Genomic DNA, 18,629 nt, shown 5'->3' on the forward strand with positions numbered 1-18,629 from the left:
AGAGTTAAGTCTATTCCTATCTAGTATCTTGCCAATTACAAGTTAAATAAGGAGCATAGAGGTAGGTGCAAGGGGAACATCTATTGCCTTATACTTCTACACCTTTTGCACCCTACCCTCAACAACGGTCGACCTGTCTCTTACGTGGATTTGTGTGCCTATTCCGCCTGAACTAGGCTCGACTTTTGGCCCGACAATAAACGCCTAATAATACCTATGGCCGGTGCTTAGCAATATACATAGATAGATTAAACAAAGCTTCAGTAATTCCCACTTACGTGTCTTCTAACCCTGGCATTTGGGGAGGCGTGCTTCGGGCGTAGAGAGCTAAACAAACGCGGTCCTTTCCGGATGGCATTTCGAAATTTACGCGATTTTAAAGGGCGATCGGAAATGTCTTGAAGTTGTGAGAGCTCAGGTCTTTGTTGCGATGTAGGCAACAGCGACTTAACACCAGGTCTGCAGAAGTTGGACAATATTCCAGATTGGCTAGGTAGCAATGTTTTCCGGAAGCGTCGAGCCTTCGGAGTCGGGTGAGCAGCTTGCATGACAGGTGCAGACGGATGACCGCAACACGATCACGATCACGATCATGAACATGCACGAGAAGCGAACGTCTCAATTCCTCCCAAACCGGTCTTGCATGCAGCTCGGATAAGCCTTTGGGGGGTTCAGACACGAGTAACGACACCGACAACCTCGGTCCCTAGATCAACTACGTCCCCGACGGACGTCTGCACTAGGACGCACCCGCCAAAGGTCCCAGGTGGATCCAGGCCGACATAAAGGACAAGGCGACCTTCGCCGCTACGAAACTAACGTGAGGAGACGTACAAGACGCCCGAAGGCGTTGATACTAGCAAGGTCGACAGCGCGTGCCCGGTGGCCGCAGGAGCAAAACCGACCGCTCTTCCGCTTCGTCCGCGCGATATTCAGTTCAGCCGCACCAACTTCCTCAAACGCCTGGGAAGGGAAGGGAAGGGAAGGGAAGGGACGGGACAGGACGGGATGGGAAAGAGTGAGGTGAATACGGATACCAAAACTCACTTAGCCGAGAGGAACCTGCCCAAAATAGAGCCTTATAAGGGCCCAGCCCTAAAGCTTACTTACAGGATTTATACACTAAGCTTAGCTACAGTTCTTAGCCTTAAGCAGGGGCAGTAGCTTAGGTTCCTTAATAAGAAGGAATAATACTATAAGTATATTATAATATATATAATACTTATTACTTAAAAACCCTATAGTTATCGGTCATATTATTGTGGTACTGCTCCCACAAACCTTGAGGTGTCGTTATTGTGGGCGTTAGAAGTATTTCCAGGTGGTTGCTCTTATTAATTGACTTTATAATGAGATGATGTCGAGCGTATCAAGGAAAGGAGATGGTGTAACACGAGCCGCCGAAGAAGAGATAGACGTCGGAGGTGCCGGTGTCACGTGGCCGCGCCCGCAGCCTCATCCCACCAAACGGACCCAAAACCACTCACAACCATAGACTGTAACTCCCACTTAGCAATGAATCGATGCCATTGAGTCTACCCAAGTCTCCAATACTAAAAAAGCGCCTCTGCTCGTCTACCTCAATATCATTCAAAGCTCAAAACACCACACACACGGTTCGAGCACAGGGCTACATTACCCACCCCTCATCGCCAAAGCGGGCCTTCAACCGCATCCTTACTTCGCCCACCTCTCTCACCTCCTCGTCCTTCCACCGCTCACGCGCGTTTACAAACTCATTCATCCTCCATAAACCCTTCAACTCCTCCATACCTCCCACCATGGCCCCCATCGACCCCATGGATTCCACCACCCCTCCCCAAATCGACCGCGCCGCCCTCGCCGCCCACCAACCCATCGTCATATCCGGCCCCTCAGGCTCCGGCAAGTCCACAATCCTCAAGCGTCTCTTCGACGAGCACAAGGGCAAATTCGGCTTCAGCGTCTCCCACACCACCCGCTCGCCGCGTGCTCACGAAAAAGATGGCGAAGACTACCACTTCGTGACGCGCGAGTTCTTCAACGACCTCGTGAAGAAGGGAGGCTTCATCGAGAGCGCGACCTTCGGCGGAAACAGCTATGGGACGTCAATTGCGGCAGTGCAGAAGATCGCCGAGGAGGGGAAGGTGTGTATACTGGATATCGAAATGGAGGGGGTGAAGCAGGTAGCCAGCCATCCGTTTTTCCCGAAACCGAAGTTCTTGTTCCTGCAACCGCCGAGCTTGGAGGTACTGGAGACGCGATTGAGGGGGCGGGGCACGGACCATGAGGACGCGGTGATTAAGAGGTTGAATCAGGCGAAGGTGGAGATGGCGTTTGCGAAGAGTGGGGAGGCGCCGCATGACAAGGTGGTGATTAATGATGACTTGGATAGGGCGTATGAGGAGGTGCGGAAGTGTATAGTGGAAGGGGAGTGGGATGATAAGGAGGAGACGAAGAAGGATTAGGGATGGTACCTGGCAAGACCTTTGAGACAGAGTTGAGTTTGTTCGGATCGCCTTCATATACCACCGCTCAAAAAGTAGATGAGTTTTAAGATTTCGCGTTCATATCGATATTCAGGACAACACTAGGACGGAGCATAGTGCTGTTGGATTATGATAATTACCTACTGAAATTACTGCTAGTAGCAAAGAGGACGCTCATATACATTATGGTCGCGTTCCAGCAATGTTCAGGTGCTACGGTCTGCAAACCAACAAGTGCTCAGACATACGTTTAGGCACACTATTTCGCAGTTGGCTTCACTGTAATATTACCTCCCTTATTTCTAACACACTCGAGTACGTACCCGGAACAGCAGCGAGATCAGCCGCCCACACTCACTTGGAGCTGCTCTATTTTCACGGTTCAGGATCTCACATCTCATCCAGTTACTTGATAACGCGCTGCAGCACCTCGCACGGTGGCAAGCGACTGTATCCAGATCTCTTCTTAATTTCCAGAAAACTAAGACGCTTGCTTTTGTCCTACCCCTTACCTTTCACATAAAATTCGTTCCCAGTACCAACTCAACAGCAGCGCGTGATCTACACGCTCATCACGTGCTTTCGTCTTAGGAAATGACTATAAACTCTCCCCTCACTCCTCAACACCAGACCATGGAGCAGCCGTCCAACGCGGCCAGGCGATCAACACAGGAGACTTTCAGATTCAATGGAGAGAGCTTGCTGGAGCCGGGATCAAAAGGAGAAAGTCAAACTGGTGATGACAGTGTGGGTTTCAACAACTTCGATACCTGGACCATATGGACTGGTGGTTGATCTAAACCGCATTCGATACTGCCCACCACTATCTCTATGGATCGCTATCCCGTCGTGCCAGAACACGCTGACAGAGCTCAACCTAAACTTCTCAACTCGAATTGTTTATGACCACTTTCAATACTGGAATGGAAACAAGATCATCATCAGCAATTCATCGATTGAGCCCACCACACAGTCTCCTTACTTCTCCCCACGGAACCAACATACCTCTGGTTTTGATCCACCACCCTCCCAGCGCTCATTGCCACTCTCTCGTCATCAGTGTGAACAATCTCATCCTTCCAAACCGACCACATTGGCCCCCTGGAACCGTGCATTTTGATCCGCCGCCCTCCAACACTCATGCAGACCTGCCGATTGCGATTTTGAGCCGCCAACTCCTCCACTCCACCGGCACATAGCAGATCGAGGAAGGGGTTTTGATCCAGCAGCTTTCCAGTCCCCATGAGCTGATGGTCAAGAGATTTCGACAACACTGCCAACACACCTGTGAAGAAAGAAGTCGGAAGCAGTGGGCGAAGGGAGCTTATATACTAGCGAGAGGGCGGAGGGGTGGGAGTGGTCTCGTGATTCATGGTAAATTCCGTGACGGTGTAGAGGACTCAGGAGCCTTTCTTCTAAGCCAATAAACACGTGTGATTATGTGTGCCAGCAGTACTATTGTCATTTCCATTTCCACTGATATCGTTCAACTATCCCCCAAAACAATCATACCACCTACCAAACTAATGATATATCATAAACTTTTACACCCCAAAACGCCCCCAACCCAACCCACCTCAGCCCTCCAAAACATCATAAGCAGCATGCGCCTTCCCATCCCCACCCCCCTTCTCCGCCCCCTCCCCCTCCTCCACAACCTCCGGATACGTCACAAACTCATGCAGCCCCTTCCCCGCCGGCACAACCGGCCACACGGGACTATTCTTCTCCACCACCACTTCCAGCACCGCGGGGCCCTCACACTCAATCAGCCACCTCAGCTTCTCCTCCACCTCCTCTGGCCTCCTGCACCTCTGCGCCTGGACGCCAAACGCCTCACTCGCCTTGACGTAATCCGGATTCCGCTGCTTCGTATGCCCAAACCGGCCGTTATAGTACAGCCGCTGCAGATCCATCACCATGCCCATCTCATCGTTATTGCAGAGCAGCACTTTCACAGCGATGCCATTGCGCGCCGCGGTGGAGAGCTCCGTGAAAGTCATGTTGAAGCTCGCGTCGCCGTCGATGTCGACGACGAGGGCGTCGGGCCGCGCGAGCTTTGCGCCGATGGCCGCGGGAAGCCCGTAGCCCATGGTGCCCAGCCCGCCGGAGGTGATCAGGGTGCGCGGGTGGCGCCAGCGGAAGTGCTGGGCGGCGAACATCTGGTGCTGGCCAACACCCGTCGTGATGACGGTCTTGTCTTTCATGTGGGCGGTGAGGTCGGAGAGCTTCTCGATGACTTCTTGGGCTTGGATGACGCCGGGGGTTCGGCTGCGGCTGTAGGCGTTGAAGGGGAAGCGTTTCTTCCAGATCTGGATTTGTGAGAGCCATTCGGGTCGGTCTGAGACGCGGTTGATGCGGGGGAGCAAGGAGGCGAGGTTCTCGGCGCAGTCGCCGAGCACGGCTTCGGTGGCTTGGACTACTTTGTTGATGTTTTTGGGCGCGATGTCGAAGTGGACGATGCCACCGAGCCCCTTTTTCGCGGCGGTGAGGGCGGTGGGTGCGAACTTGGGGATGTTGCCTGTCACGCGGTCGTCGAAGCGTGCTCCTAGGGCGATTATTAGGTCGGCTTCTTGCATGGCCATGTTGGCGTAGCCGGAGCCGTGAAGGCCGAGCATATGTAGGGCTTTGGGGTCGAGCTCATCGAAGGCGCCGAGGCCTTGGAGGGAGGTCGTCACGGGGATTGAGGCCTTGTCGGCGAATTCTTTCAGTATGTCGAAGCCGGAGGGGTGAGCAAGCATGCCTTGGCCTACGTAGAGAACGGGCTTCTTGGAAATATTGACGAGGTGTGCAACGCGGTCTAGGGCGTTAGTGAGGGAGAAGTTTGGCGCTGCAAATGCACTGAAAGTTGCGGCGTGCAGGCGCCTCGAAAAGGGCTTGCTGATAGCATTCGGTGCCGCATGCGCAAGTACGTCTGCCGACACCGAGTTTAGAATCTCGACGAGGACGGGGCCCGGGCGGCCACTGACAGCGACCTCAAAGGCTTCGTTGATAGTTTGCGGGAGCTCCCAAATCGAGTTGACGCGTATATTCCATTTTGTGCAGGACTTGGTGATGCCCAAGACATCAGTCTGCTCAGACGCATGTGTTCCAGATGGTGCTTGTCGGCAGATAACGACCATGGGCGTGCCGTCGCACGCAGCATCTTGCATAGGCGTAACCATGTTAGTGACACCTGGCCCGGAGGTGATTATAACGACGCCAGCTTTTCCCGAAGCGCGTGTGTAGCCTTCAGCCATGTGCCCGGCACCTTGTTCGTGCTTGGGAGAGACAGCTTTGATTTGGGAGGACTTATACAGAGCTTCGAAGGGATCATGTCCTCGGGGGTAGACAAGATTTCCGGGGAAGCCGACTTAAGAGACGCGTTAGTTGGAGATGCATAATAACAGTAAAGATTGAGAGCTTACATATTTGTTCGACGCCATTCTCGATCAACACATCGTGTAGAATTTGAGCACTGTTGCAACCAACGAATCTGGTTTCTAGTCGCGGAGACTGTGGTGCTTGAGGCCGTATCGTAACGTGATCTTGCCATTGATGGAGAATCGAAGGCTCATTGCTCTTGCTTTCGATCGGCCTACCGCTGAGAGTCGGTCAGCTGTTGTCTCAAAGCTTTCGTGAGGAAGTACTGACTCCTTGACTTGTGCTTTGCTGATATATGCGGGGACAGCTGGTGGAACTCTGGGCGTATTCGCTGGAGCAGTTGCCAATGAAGCCTTAGCCGGACGACTGGTCGAGATTGACCTTGAGATTCGACTTGGAGGAACCACTCGTTTCATGATTGCGGTGGGAAATGGGAATGTCAGTGGGATGCAGCAAACGACTCATCCACAATCAACCGTGGTTCACTTAATACGCGACCCACTTGGCACCCTCCTTCCGGTCATCGGCGACTAAGCTCCATGAAGCTATACAGTACTGGTTCAGAACGAGGAGGGAAGGAGTTTCTGCCCCCGATTAACGATTCAATGTCCCCGATATAGCTACGTCCTAACGAGTTTCGGATGGAAGCCGATGGTCGGAGGGACTGGTTATCCAGCATTATTGAAAAATGCTCTCCGGAGCAAATCATAATTTGAACCCCCGTGAATTGGTCTCCTGTAGGCCTTGTTGTGGCCGTATCGGGATGAGTCGTCGTCGGTTAAAGCCGAACTCTAGCTTGACTCACTCAGAAACCACCCTTACGCTGTTCGGATAAATTGTTATGTTCGGATAAACTTTCATATTCGGAAAAACTCTATGTTGGAGGATGTTTATATTAGATGCTACTTTGCCTAGATTTAAACATGCCACACGTACCAAATTAGCCACAAGATGCAAGTCTTCACGGCAGTATTCTCCTCAGCTGTTTTGGTAATCATGACAATCTGAGGTCCGTTTCGGATTCCGGGGGTATTGAAAGTCCTCCGAAAAGCATTCGGGCCTCGGGGGATAGCCTCCGAGCCAGTCAGTACCCATCAACACAATCTATACTCAGATTAGAGGGCCAGCACTGTTAGTTATTTCTAGTAGTCAGCTACTCAGTATCTGAAAGTCCCAAGTCGTCACATGACTCACCATATAATGTGCTTATCGTATCAAGATGTGATACGACACCTGAGAGGTTCCACAATCTAAAAGCACTTCTCGAACATAAACCCACATCAAATGAACCAATAATCCTATTTTAGATATTAAGACTCTCTACAGCCCATCTCAGCAAACCAGCCTGCCTCGATGAGTCATTCCTAACGCTAACCGTGCGAACAAAAGGGAGACTAAAAGCTGCAGCCAGTAGCAAAAGAAGCTTAACACCCTTCAATTGGAAGAAAGAACAAAATTCCCCAGCACCTGCGCTAGCCCTGTTCCTAGTTTTCTCCGTCTGAATGTCGTACATGTAAACTGGTAAAGACATGCACGGGTATCACACTACTACTGCTGCTTTCACTCCTACCGACTCCGTAATAAGCCCCGCCACTGCATCTGCCCCAACCAATGCGCCGGGAGATGGTGTATTGACCTAGTATCCGTTCATCGTCATACGCTGGCTGTTCCGGCTAAGTTCCCGGTCGGCGCTGGGTGAGATGGGTCGCGAGCCGTGGCCACCAACAGCGGAGCTCTCCTTGAGGGCAAGCAGCTGCTTGGCGCGGAAAGACTCGTAGTGGATCTGCGAGGTGGTTTCGATGAGGTCTTGAAGATGGGTGCGGGTGAGGAAGTTGCGAAGGTAGACGAATTCGCAGTGGTTCTCGTCCTCAACTACACAGTATTAGCTGGATATTCACGCGGTCATGTAGCTCTGAAGCATACCATTTATCACGCCCCAGCGGTTCTGGCGGCCGCGAACCTGCTTGCCTGCAACGACGATGGTCTTCTCGGAGCCGACGACGGCGAACGGGAGAATGTTCTATGGTCTCATCAGTAATTGTCTCAATTAGCCAAATGAGTAGTTAGAGCTACCTTGATGGACGCGTTCAACGCAACCTCCTCCTGGTCGTGCTCCTCGTTGTCATACGGGTACATCCTCAGGTTGTGGAAAGCAAACTCCTCCTTTATCCTCTCCTTGAACGCCGCGCGCTCCTCCAGGGTCAAAGAATCGCTCTTCGCAATCACAGGGACCACGTTGACAAACTCAGACAGCTTCTTCAAGACAACAATGTCAATGGGCTTCAGGGCGTGGCCCGAGGGCTGGATGAAGAACAAGCAGCAGTGAATGCGAGTGTCCTGGAGGTACCGCTCACGCTGAGCAGTCAGCTCCTTGCGCAAGTAGGCGCTGTGCTGGTCCTTGATGTACTTGACGATGGGGTCCCAGCAGCGCTCGTTGTTGATCAAGTCGCCGTAGCCAGGGGTGTCGACAATGTTAAGGCGTAGTCGCACGCCGTTCTCCTCGATGATGTGTGACACAGCTTGGATCTCAGTGGTGCTGCGGATGGGCTCCTCAGGCGACAGGCGGCCCTTGCTGTCCATCAGGTGTGAGGCGAAGATGGTGTTGATGAGGGTGGATTTGCCGAGTCCGGTCTGGCCTGCGAGATGTTAGACGCGAGAATATAACACTACTATCCTCATTACACGTACCGACGCAGATGATGTTGAACTGGAAGCCGCGCTTGACGAGCTTCTTCTCGATCTGCGAGGTGATGCTGTCGAACCCGACATAGCTCTTGGGGTAGACGGAGTTGGCGGTGGCGGCCATTGCGGGCGACGGATGCCTCTGGGCGGCGAGAGACGGCGAGAAGGTGTAGATGGGGGAGTTTCGAGATACGGGGGCGAGTTGCTGGGTCGGAGTGCGGTTGAGAAAGTTATCGTGGTGGTCTAAGGGTCTTTCTGAGCACAGATGCGGCCCATGTCCTGCGGAAAGGGGGAGAAGGAAGCGACGCGCCTCTAGGCCCGACGCGGAAAGCGCCGTGTCTTAATTCTTTCCATACAGCAACCACCAGACATCAAACCTCCGTCAATTCACTCCGCTACTGCGTCTCCATCGCAGTACACATTCTATCGCCCGTCATGGCGCTCCGCCAGCTCCCGCCGCTGCTCAACACCCTCCTCCCCGCCGCCAACGCCCCCATACGCCCCATCGCCATACCGCTCCTCCGCCGACTACATCAGCCACTCTTCGAATCACTCCGCATACCAATTTCCCTAGCCTCGGTCGCATCCATCCCATCATTGCTCGGCGATATATGGGAATCAGTGCTACGCGCCGTGCCGAAGAAGAAGACATCACATATGAAAAAGAGGCATCGGTTCATGGCAGGCAAAGGATTGAAGGATGTCACGGCATTGAATCGGTGTTCGGGGTGTGGGAATATCAAATTGGCGAACCATCTGTGTCCTTACTGCGTGGAATGTAGGTTTCCGGGCCTAGCATAAAGTGCTTTGCAGTCTTGCTAATGTTCTCAGCGATAAAGCAATATTTCAAGAGGAAGCTGAGAGGGGATTCGGATACGGCTGCAGCAATGAAGAGTGACCAACCAACAGACGGCGATCAGCCATCATAAGCACTGGCACTGGGAGGTATGGGCATATTGCAAGCGCATTGCGGGAGTTCGGGTACCTTTTTATCAACACCATACTGTATAAACTTGTGAAATAGGGTTGAAGCGGGAGGATACGCGTTAAACCACTATGTATAAAATACACCGACCTATGTTAAATCCTCCAGAGTTCCGTGTCAAGTGCTTTAATGATCTATAAATGATTTTAGCGCGAAATAACACGCGTCATAAGGCATTGAAGCTTGAAGCTCGACCTCATCTTGAACCCCACCAGCTCCCACTATCCAACCTCCTACAACACCACAACCCCAGTTTCTGATCTGAGGTACCATGTCTGAGCTATACCGATAATCCCTATACTCGATCAATCCCTCTGCGATAATGGCAAGCTATCTGCACCCTCGAACTGCCCTGCAGTCGTCTAACAGCTCCGCAGTCGAAACAATTCCTCACTCTCCACACGGTCGACAAGGGTAGCTCCTCTGTCCCTCTACCCCTGGATCAACAACTAATTCACTTATAGCCCACCCAACCGACATCTTTGCCCTCGCAGCGACCCCCACGACGCTCCTCTCCGCCTCCGGGTCCTCCACAATCCGCATATTCGACACGACAGCTCCCGACTTTCCACTCACACAGAGCATAGAAGGCGCGCATAAACTGGGTGTACACCACCTAGTCACAAGTAAAGATGGAAAGGTAGCGGCGAGTGCTGGGTTCGAGGGAACAGTCAAGGTGTGGAGGGAAGATGAGGCGGGAGTATGGGGAGAGGTTGGGCTCATAAAAGGTAAAGCAAAGATCCTAAACCACAATCTCTATTCCCCTCAATGCTTAGGCTCTCATTTATCCGCTCTCGTTTATTCTCTCGCGATTTTTTATTGATATGGTATCTCTCAATCGCAACCACCGACATCATATACCACTCAGAGTGCTAACAAACCCCAGACTCCAACAAAGCCGGAGAAATTTGGGCCATCGCCCTCTCAGCCGACGGCTCCTACCTTGCCAGTACGACCTATGACGGCCGCATCAACGTGTGGGACCTAGGCCAGGCCTCAATGCCTAAGATCCGCGAGTATGAGACCAAGGGTAGTTTCGGGATGTGTATAGATCTGGTACGTTGCAAGCCCATGATCTCCTCATCTTCTCTATTAAAATGCAAGAGAAACACGTTTCTCCAGACATGAGAGCTAATCAAGATTTCGATACAGTCCGCAGACGGCCATTTCACAGCCTCAGGTCACGAAAACGGCAGCGTCTACGTCTTCAACAACGACACGGGACGGATGCTGCATTCTCTAGCCGGTAAGTGGACCCCTTATCCCATCTCCCACTAACTCCTTCCTACCATTCTAACATCCACAGGCCTCACAAAACCAATCCGCACCCTCTCCTTCTCGCCCGCGAGCAAGCTCCTCGCCGCCGCCGGCGACACCCGCATCATCGCCCTCTACGACGTAAGCTCAGGCGAGCAAGTCGCCAATCTATCCGGCCACGCAGGGTGGGTGCTGAACCTAGATTGGAGCGCGACGGGGGAGTGGTTGCTGAGTGGGTGCGTTGATCATCCCCCTCTCCTTACCTCCCTCCCTCGTTCACATAAACATTGTCATTCTCAAGCATATTTTGGGCGTGGTCAAAGGTTTTGGTATTTATTTACACGATGCTAATGAGTTATTACAGATCTCATGATAGCAAAGCCAAAGTCTGGTCCCTCGAATCCCGCACCTGCGTCGCCACACACTCTCACGGCGACCAGCCGCTGTGGGCGGTGAAATGGCTGCCCAAAACCGGACGGAGCGAGCTATTTGCGCTGGCGGGGGGAGATGGGAGTGTGGCTTTCTATCGGGAGGCGGCTGGAGGATGAAAAGCAGTGCAATGGTGAAGATGATGAGAGATGAGATGACGATACAAGCTGGTGATGTGGTGGGGATGAGATGAGATGACAGTAATGGAGGCCAGAATACGCCACGAGATGAGCTTACGTGCTTTGACGATAGAGCTGCGGTTAGTAGCAATAGGTGGGATGGTACTCAGCTGCTAGATTCTGATCGTTGAACCGGGACAAAATACCCATCTTCAGCTCCTCCAGTATCCAGTTCGTAGTCGATCGAGTCCGGAAATGTGGCGAATTCAAGCAACCATGCACAGCCATCACGCAGACTTACCCACATCAACTACTCTACAAGGGTATGCGGGGTAACACTTACAGCGAAAAAGCCTGAACAAAACCATATCCTTGTTACTCCTACGCGAGGGTATCAACGAGAAAAGCGTGGTATGAACCAGGCGCTATCGAAAGAGATACCCTATCATCGGTGTGTCCCCATGGGGCAGGACGGGTGTGTGTCTACCCAGAGTAGTAGTTTGGTTCTCTCTAGGGGATCACCGGGGTTGTTGAAAAGAAGGGCCTAGCATGGGGCCGGCGCTTAGAGTCAGAAAGCCTGGGATCGGTGCGGTCCTATGGGGCGAGACGGATGTCTATCCAAGAGTGTATGATAGTCGCTCTAGGAGCTTCCAGTGTTCCGAGTTCGCAGCTTTTGGTAGTTATCTGGGATCGCAAAAGCTCGAGATCGAGATTTGAAATAAGAGAAGATAACAAAGGGTTTGAGCCTCCTGCTGGCCCAGGAACATAGGGACGGGCCCGCGTGTTACCAGATGTAGCTCGCGGAGAGGCCACTAGTTGTGACTTGAAAATATCGAGGCAGTCGAAGACTACTCAAGAAGTGTGAGTCAACCATGCTAACTGAGCCCACCCAGTGGAGTCGGTGGTCATCCGAGTTTGGCTTGTACAGACGAAGCAAGATGCGTCCAAGGTTGACAAAAGCGGTTAGTATGATAGTGAGACTCCTCGAAAGGAGCTCCGGTGCCTAGATTTCGCAAGTTCCGCTACACAGCGAAGTGCCAGTCGCAAGGGGGTTTACGACCCGAAGCCTCGTCGTCGAGATAGGCGGGGTTCGAAAGTTGGTTCGAGAGTATGATTGTGGATTGTTTGTAAGGGTACGCCAGTGGCTGAGAGGTATATAGAGGGGGCTAGGCGGTGGGAAGATCTCGGTATTTGAATACTCGCGCGAGGAGGTTCGAGATGCTTCATCCTAGAATTGACAGTGGTGGGAGAACGAGAGATTCAGAGCTCGATATCTAAAAGTTCAAAAAAAGACGATCGCGGGTGTTTCACCGGACCGTACCAGCAAGAGCTGTCGAGACAGCGATCGCCAGGTTCGAGTGCAGGCACCCTGCCCAGCTCGGATTGGGTAGGCCTGGGATTGTCGGTCACGGGTTGGTGAGTCGAGGTGGGCTTTTGAGCGTTCGACTGAACACCCGGAATAGACTGGCGATTATATCATCGGAGCGTGATATAGTTGTGTCTTTTGTGGTCGTTAAGAATTGCCTACCGGAACCAAATCACAGGGTTCTTGAGCTGATGGGCTGTCAAGTCAATCGCTAATTAATGTGTGGCATGTTTCGTGGATTTTCTTGTATGCTTGGTGGGCGAATAGCCCAGTGTTTCGTTTTCGGAACAGTGGTCATCGCAAGAGACCTCCAAGGAATCTTGGAACTGCAAAAGCGAAAGGAATACTCGGATTCGAGCTGTGGAGATATATAAAGCATCGACGGAAGGGTTCTCCGTGGCAGCTCGCACGCACTAGATGTGGAGGCCGGACAAGTGAGGTTGAGCTGTTCGAGGAGGTTTAGATCTAGAGAAGGTCAGCAAGCACACCTGACTGAGAAATTTCCGCTGCTACTGTGCGGTCAGGTTTTCTGCGTGATGGCTACTGTTGTTGCTTGACTGTGGCGTGGGAGGTTGAGGCGTGCCAGGCGGAGCAGTTAAGGGTGAGAGAAGCTGGTGGGAGAGGAGTAAGAGCTGTAGGTAGAGTGAGAAGAGAGGAAATAGAGTGCTTTGATGGAATGGATGGAGGAGGAAGAACGTCGGGGCGATGTGGAAAAGTTATGAACTCACGTGAGAAGGTTGCCTGAGAGACTGGGGATGGGTTGTCTCACTTCACCTATGCTTCACCTATGTACCATCACCACAATAGGCACGTGCTTCACTTTACAAGTACTGGGGAGGTTGTACATACAGCACCAGCTAAACTTAAAGTGCGGTGGACTGCGTCCGAATTCCATGTAGTAGCTACAATGCCTTGCCATAGATATCCGTGCACTTTACTGCCACTGTCTGTGGGGCTTCAACGTACTAATAGAAACCGGGGCAAGCGGACACACTTCCAATCTGCATACGTTCTTTTGGCGCTGTCTGAGGTAGCCTCGCAAGTTTACTAGTTGTCCAAAATACCGAACTTCTCTCTTATTTGGATTACTGAAAATACTACGAAGCTTCTCATGCCGCGGTAAACAAGTGGACGGACATCAATGACAAGTCATTGTAACGATGCCTTCCAGAAAATGCAAGAAGCAATGATCGATCATATATAACATTCTCCCTCCAAGTCAAGCCGAACGATAGTTACAAAGCCTGTGTGAGACCCTATTGCAAGCGTGCTACCATTATTACTAGTTCGTCAGCTTGACGACCATCAGGGAGCAAAACTACTCTTTTCTCGCAACGTGTTATCCACTAGTCTTTGACGTCTGGCTTCCAAAGCGGGACGCCACTCGAAGGAGCTGCTGTACTAACAGGGTTCAGGTCGTCTTCTTCTAGTAGCGTGCCGGATTTTAGGTCCCAAACCTGCCCGTATGCCGACCCCTGTGTTCTTAATGCGATCTTCCAGCCGTCACTCGAGAACGCCACTAACCGAATGTATCCTGTAAAATCTTTGAGCGTGTGTGGTAGGGAGCCTGACCCTGCGTCCCATATCCGCACAGTCGTATCTTCAGATCCTGATACAATCTTCTGACCGTTAGGAGAGAACGCGATCGCCCAAACCTTCTCAGAATGGCCTGTAGGCGTCTGTAGGTCCATATCTAGCCCTGCAGCCCATACCCGCGCGGTATTATCATTGGATCCAGATACGACCTTCTGGCCGTCGCCTGAGAACGCGACTGAGGTAACCTGGTCCAAGTGGCCTCTAGACGTCTGTAGTAGCGAACTTGACCCTACGTCCCACACCCGTACGGTCTTGTCCTGATGTCCGGATACGACCTTTTGGCCGATGGCCGAGAGTGCCACTGACCAGACCTCGCTGCGCACTACCTCGTTGTTTACATCGCGTGGATGTAGTGGCGAGCCTGGCCTTGCGTCCCATATCCGCACAGCGAAATCCAAAGACCCGGACACAATCGTCTGGCTACCTCTTGAGAACGCCACTGAAGTGACTAGGACTGAGTAGCCTTCGAGCGCATGCAGCAGCGAGCCAGACTGTGCGTCCCATATCCGCACGGTATAATCTTCGGCAGATGCAACTTTCTGCGCGTCGCCTGAGAACGCTACGGACAGGACCGAGTCTAAATGGCCTTCCAGCGTCTGTGGTAGCGAGCTCTGTGGTAGCGAGATTAACCCTATATCCCATACCCGCGCAATACAGTCATCGGACCCAGACAAGATCTTCCGGCCGTCGTCTGAGAATGCTACGGACAAAATCGTCGAGTTGCCTTCGAGCGTGTGTAGTAGTGAGCCTGACCTTGCGTCCCATATCCGCACGGTTTTATCACCGGATCCAGATACGATCATCTAGCCGTCACCCGAGAAAGCTACAGAACAGACCCAGTCTAAGTGACCTTCTAGCGTCTGCAATAGCGAGCCGGACCGTGCGTCCCATATCCGCGCGGTTTTATCATTGGATCCAGACACAATCTTCTGGCCGTCGCCCGAGGAAGCTACGGATTGGACCGTGTCCAAGTGGCCTTCGAGAGTCTGCAGCAGTGAGGTCCAGTTTTCTGGGACTGATGGCTTAAGCTTGACCCACGATGGAATTTGTCCTTCGAAAAGTGCCCTGACCTTGCTCTTAGATGGGCTGAATATCAGAGCAGCACAATACGTCTGAAGTGGCGCCTGGATGATAGTAGAACGATGCGTCATACCGAAGCGGTATACGTCACGGACTAAATCGAACAATCGTTGGTGGTTTGGGATCTGAAACAAAGTTAACAAGCGCGTAGACTAGGAAAGGGAAATTCACCTGGACTAGGTCATGTAAAGTTACCAGCATCGAAGTATTTTCGTCCATTTTCCTCAACAGACTGAGCACTTCGAACCAGTGAAGGAAATGTTGCTTGAGGAATGTACACACTGTCTCAAGAAGAGAAGGGTCGACGAGGCTCTTTTGCAAGTGGCGAATCCAATATGAGCAAGCATATTGCAGCTGTGCGGGAATGCACTCTTCGACCTTGCTTCGATCAACTTCCTCTGCAAGAGTGCCTGGTAAGCGTAGATTGCAAATATCTTTCCGTAAGCTCTTAGACATAGTCTCAAGGCAGCTTCGTGTCAAATCTGTATGTGTCTTTTTCCCATCAACCCAGAACCGAAGATCGGTACAACTTTTTTCATCGGGAAGGAAGTCGCGAAAGGATGGGTGAATTAGTTAGGGAGCGACTTCAGTAAGGTTCGACACGTCCAAGACCGATCCGAGCTCATTCAATGTGATCTTCACTTCCTCTTCCGGATCCTCCCTCTCATCTTTCTCATTATCGCCGCCACTCTCGTCGTTCTCGTCACTCTCGTCGTCCTCGTCGCTCTTGTCGTCCTCGTCGTCCTCTTCGTTGTTGGTGTCCCTCTGTCCTCTACCTCCACTTTCCCCTCCTCCGGCTGGGAGTAGATGAGATAGATCTCTTACGCGTAGTGACTCGCATAAGATCACAATGTATCCCACGACTTTTCTGAACCTTTCTAAGACCCTTGGCTGATCGTATAGCTCGCAGTCACTCAAAATCGACTGCGTTAGAACCTGCATGTACATCTTATCAAGTTTCTGCCGTTGTGAGTTGCCGCGAACACTCTTCTTCAGAAGTGTTGACAACTGCTTCTTCGGAAGAAAATTCGTGTCCCCAATGAACTTGCACGCAGTCGCAGCATAGATGAAGAGGCCATTGGCTTTCTGCACCAGCTTTTCCACATCTTTGACTTTTGGCCAGTCTTCCGCAAGGCCGCTTTTTTTACGGACTAGCGTGAGCTCATGCTGTAAAAAAGCCGAAATATCTCGTCCTGTTTCTTCCTGAAACGTGCTCCAAGGTCGATTGGCTGCTCTGGCCTGCTCGTGACGAAAATTCGTAGCTTGACGTTGCCGACATCCCTTGAATTCTTGAAAAGCTGAAGGAGTAATTGAACATCGTCCTGATTGTCGCATTCATCTAGCGCATCGATAACAAAGATTATGACTAACGGAGTATCGATTTCGGACAATGGCTTCCGGATGAAATACTCCCATTGGTCTTTCGTCCGCTCGCTGTTTGGATGATCAGCTATCGCTTTTGCATGCGTTCAGCGATACCAGGACTAAAATTGGACAGCTGGAATGCGAGGGTCGACACAAACTTGGAGGCATCGGCGAGAGCACCCTTGCCTTTCGCGAAGAAGAAACTGGCTCAAGTTGTCCTCTTTCGGAGAAGCGGCGCGCAACGGTGCGGGCGATTGTGGATTTTCCCGTCCCTGCCATTCCACTAAGCCAGAACACGTGTTGGCCATGAGGCGTCTCACTCCATTCGTAAATCAAGCGGAGCATACTGGCCCGCGTATCCTTCAGACACAGTGGCTCATGCTGAAGCCTATTGGAATCAAAGGCGGCGCCTTCGGCACGCGGCAACCTATGTAAATATCTTTCTCGTTCTTCACGATGCGAGCGCTGCTCGATTGACCAGAGAAGAGATAAGCATGACTTAGTAAGAAACCAGGAGGGAATCTCACCTCAACGCTGATTTCCATTTTCCTCATCGAATCGACCAATGTTGATGTTTTGACATTGATTGCCATAATCATATGGCCATCAATTACATGCAGGTCTTTACTAATGCTTTGTTCACACTCCTTCACCTCGGTGAGCATAGCTTTCCAGTCATCGGCGAGCACAATATCTCTGAAGGAGCGAGATATTTTGACCCGTGTACATTGGTAGGCGAGTCGAATTTGATGTTCTAGTATTTGAGAATATAGCTTTACTGTTTTGGATTCGAAGGCGACTTCAAGTTGTTGTACTTCAGTCTCGCTGAAGTAGACTGCGTTAGTTTCTATGGGTAACTAAGGAGCGTGGGGGTAGATTACACTTGCGGTGTTGTTGGAGATGTGAATATGTTGCCTTCCCTGTAAGTGATCTCTATGGTCCTGAATCAGATGAGCAGATCCGAAATGTACTCAAGACCATCAAGCGCGTCAATGTCCTGGGTAGCTGGATTCAAAAGCAACTATACAGCCTCTTCAGTACCTGGAGTTGCTATTATATAACGGCTGAGTAGAGTTACCGGAAGCAGGACCGAGACGCCAGCCCATGCGAGTGCTGCGTGTGGTTCTAAACTAGCAGCAGCAGTAATGAAATCTTTGGCATAGATGATTGCAGAAATAATTTTGTCGACTTTCTCTTTGATAACGTACGTCTCTTTACCGATGGTGAGCCTAGCACGAGCTGCTTCCACGGCTTAGCGTTTCACGTCAACAAGCTTTTCGAGTTTCATTTCCCGTTCTCTGTCTTTCAAAGGTATCTCCTTAGCCTTTGTAGATGTCTCTTTACTGAATGCATCTATAGACGTAGTTAGCCTGTCGGTGGAATACAAAAGCGTAGATACAATGACAGGTCAGAAGTCTGTGCATACGTCATTGCCACAGCTTGGGGTACCCCCCCAGGCGTGATGTCAGGTTTCAAGTAGTGCAAATTAGACTGACTCTTGAGTAACTGGCTGCGTACTCGCTGGGCTCCTCCTCGCAGTGGTGTCTAGTGAGCAATTTTGGGGCCAAGCAAGTGATAGGCCCGTATGCCCAGACTTATGGCCTAGTACTGTAACGAGGCCGATGCTGCGCAAACTGACCTGGCTGAGTAGAGTCCTGCGAAGACGGTGGGGTTTCCAGAAACTTCTCATACCCGTCCATGAGCTTCTTCTTGTCCTTGTCATTCCGAAATAGATTGTAGGCTTCGTCCCACAGATCTTTTGGCGTCTGCTTCTGTAGGCGAGGCTGCAACATCATCCTCTAGCCCAACTTTCGACTCATCTACGAGCTTTTGAGAGGCGTGAGCATTTCAGCTAAGTTATAGGCTCATAGCTATCGCTCACCGCGCTACCAGGCTGCACTACCGGCTTTGCGGATCTC

General features: G+C 51.6%; 7 protein-coding genes across 7 annotated transcripts; 3 read left to right on the forward strand and 4 right to left on the reverse strand.

The window, feature by feature from the left end:
- Positions 1-1,495: 1,495 nt before the first annotated feature.
- On the forward strand, positions 1,496-2,900 carry BDZ99DRAFT_29527 (guanylate kinase). Its single transcript, XM_033714131.1, has 3 exons — positions 1,496-2,521; positions 2,628-2,783; positions 2,874-2,900. The coding sequence occupies exon 1, from the start codon at positions 1,524-1,526 to the stop codon at positions 2,445-2,447; it is 924 nt and encodes a 307-aa protein (XP_033576466.1). The 5' UTR covers positions 1,496-1,523; the 3' UTR covers positions 2,448-2,521; positions 2,628-2,783; positions 2,874-2,900.
- A 509-nt stretch (positions 2,901-3,409) lies between these two features.
- BDZ99DRAFT_488438 (acetolactate synthase) lies at positions 3,410-6,003 on the reverse strand (the record flags this gene model as incomplete). Its single annotated transcript, XM_033722905.1, has 3 exons — positions 3,410-3,753; positions 4,093-5,787; positions 5,940-6,003. 3 exons carry the CDS (start codon positions 6,001-6,003, stop codon positions 3,410-3,412), a joined length of 2,103 nt encoding a protein of 700 aa, XP_033576467.1.
- Positions 6,004-7,467: 1,464 nt separating this feature from the next.
- On the reverse strand, positions 7,468-8,766 carry BDZ99DRAFT_571306 (cell division control protein 10; the record flags this gene model as incomplete). Its single annotated transcript, XM_033728079.1, has 4 exons — positions 8,520-8,766; positions 7,905-8,467; positions 7,755-7,851; positions 7,468-7,703 (listed from the first exon to the last, which is right to left on the reverse strand). The coding sequence occupies exons 1-4, from the start codon at positions 8,635-8,637 to the stop codon at positions 7,468-7,470; spliced, it is 1,014 nt and encodes a 337-aa protein (XP_033576468.1). The 5' UTR covers positions 8,638-8,766.
- Positions 8,767-8,877: 111 nt separating this feature from the next.
- On the forward strand, positions 8,878-9,589 carry BDZ99DRAFT_443818 (uncharacterized protein). Its single transcript, XM_033717869.1, has 2 exons — positions 8,878-9,291; positions 9,345-9,589. The coding sequence occupies exons 1-2, from the start codon at positions 8,949-8,951 to the stop codon at positions 9,440-9,442; spliced, it is 441 nt and encodes a 146-aa protein (XP_033576469.1). The 5' UTR covers positions 8,878-8,948; the 3' UTR covers positions 9,443-9,589.
- A 45-nt stretch (positions 9,590-9,634) lies between these two features.
- On the forward strand, positions 9,635-11,578 carry BDZ99DRAFT_29564 (WD40 repeat-like protein). Its single transcript, XM_033714132.1, has 7 exons — positions 9,635-9,823; positions 9,876-9,912; positions 9,963-10,226; positions 10,385-10,554; positions 10,651-10,744; positions 10,805-10,991; positions 11,120-11,578. Exons 1-7 carry the CDS (start codon positions 9,821-9,823, stop codon positions 11,301-11,303), a joined length of 939 nt encoding a protein of 312 aa, XP_033576470.1. The 5' UTR covers positions 9,635-9,820; the 3' UTR covers positions 11,304-11,578.
- Positions 11,579-14,015: 2,437 nt separating this feature from the next.
- On the reverse strand, positions 14,016-15,801 carry BDZ99DRAFT_476920 (WD40 repeat-like protein; the record flags this gene model as incomplete). Its single annotated transcript, XM_033722085.1, has 3 exons — positions 14,016-15,068; positions 15,102-15,470; positions 15,517-15,801. The coding sequence occupies 3 exons, from the start codon at positions 15,799-15,801 to the stop codon at positions 14,016-14,018; spliced, it is 1,707 nt and encodes a 568-aa protein (XP_033576471.1).
- On the reverse strand, positions 15,727-18,506 carry BDZ99DRAFT_498848 (uncharacterized protein; the record flags this gene model as incomplete). The annotated part of the gene is made up of 6 exons (XM_033723611.1): positions 15,727-16,667; positions 16,717-16,779; positions 16,869-17,175; positions 17,238-17,545; positions 17,752-17,961; positions 18,350-18,506. The coding sequence occupies 6 exons, from the start codon at positions 18,504-18,506 to the stop codon at positions 15,919-15,921; spliced, it is 1,794 nt and encodes a 597-aa protein (XP_033576472.1). The 3' UTR covers positions 15,727-15,918.
- Between the last annotated feature and the right edge of the window lie 123 nt (positions 18,507-18,629).

Source organism: Mytilinidion resinicola (genome assembly GCF_010093595.1).
Source record: "Mytilinidion resinicola strain CBS 304.34 unplaced genomic scaffold BDZ99scaffold_10, whole genome shotgun sequence".
In the NCBI taxonomy this organism is placed as follows: Eukaryota; Fungi; Ascomycota; class Dothideomycetes; order Mytilinidiales; family Mytilinidiaceae; genus Mytilinidion; species Mytilinidion resinicola.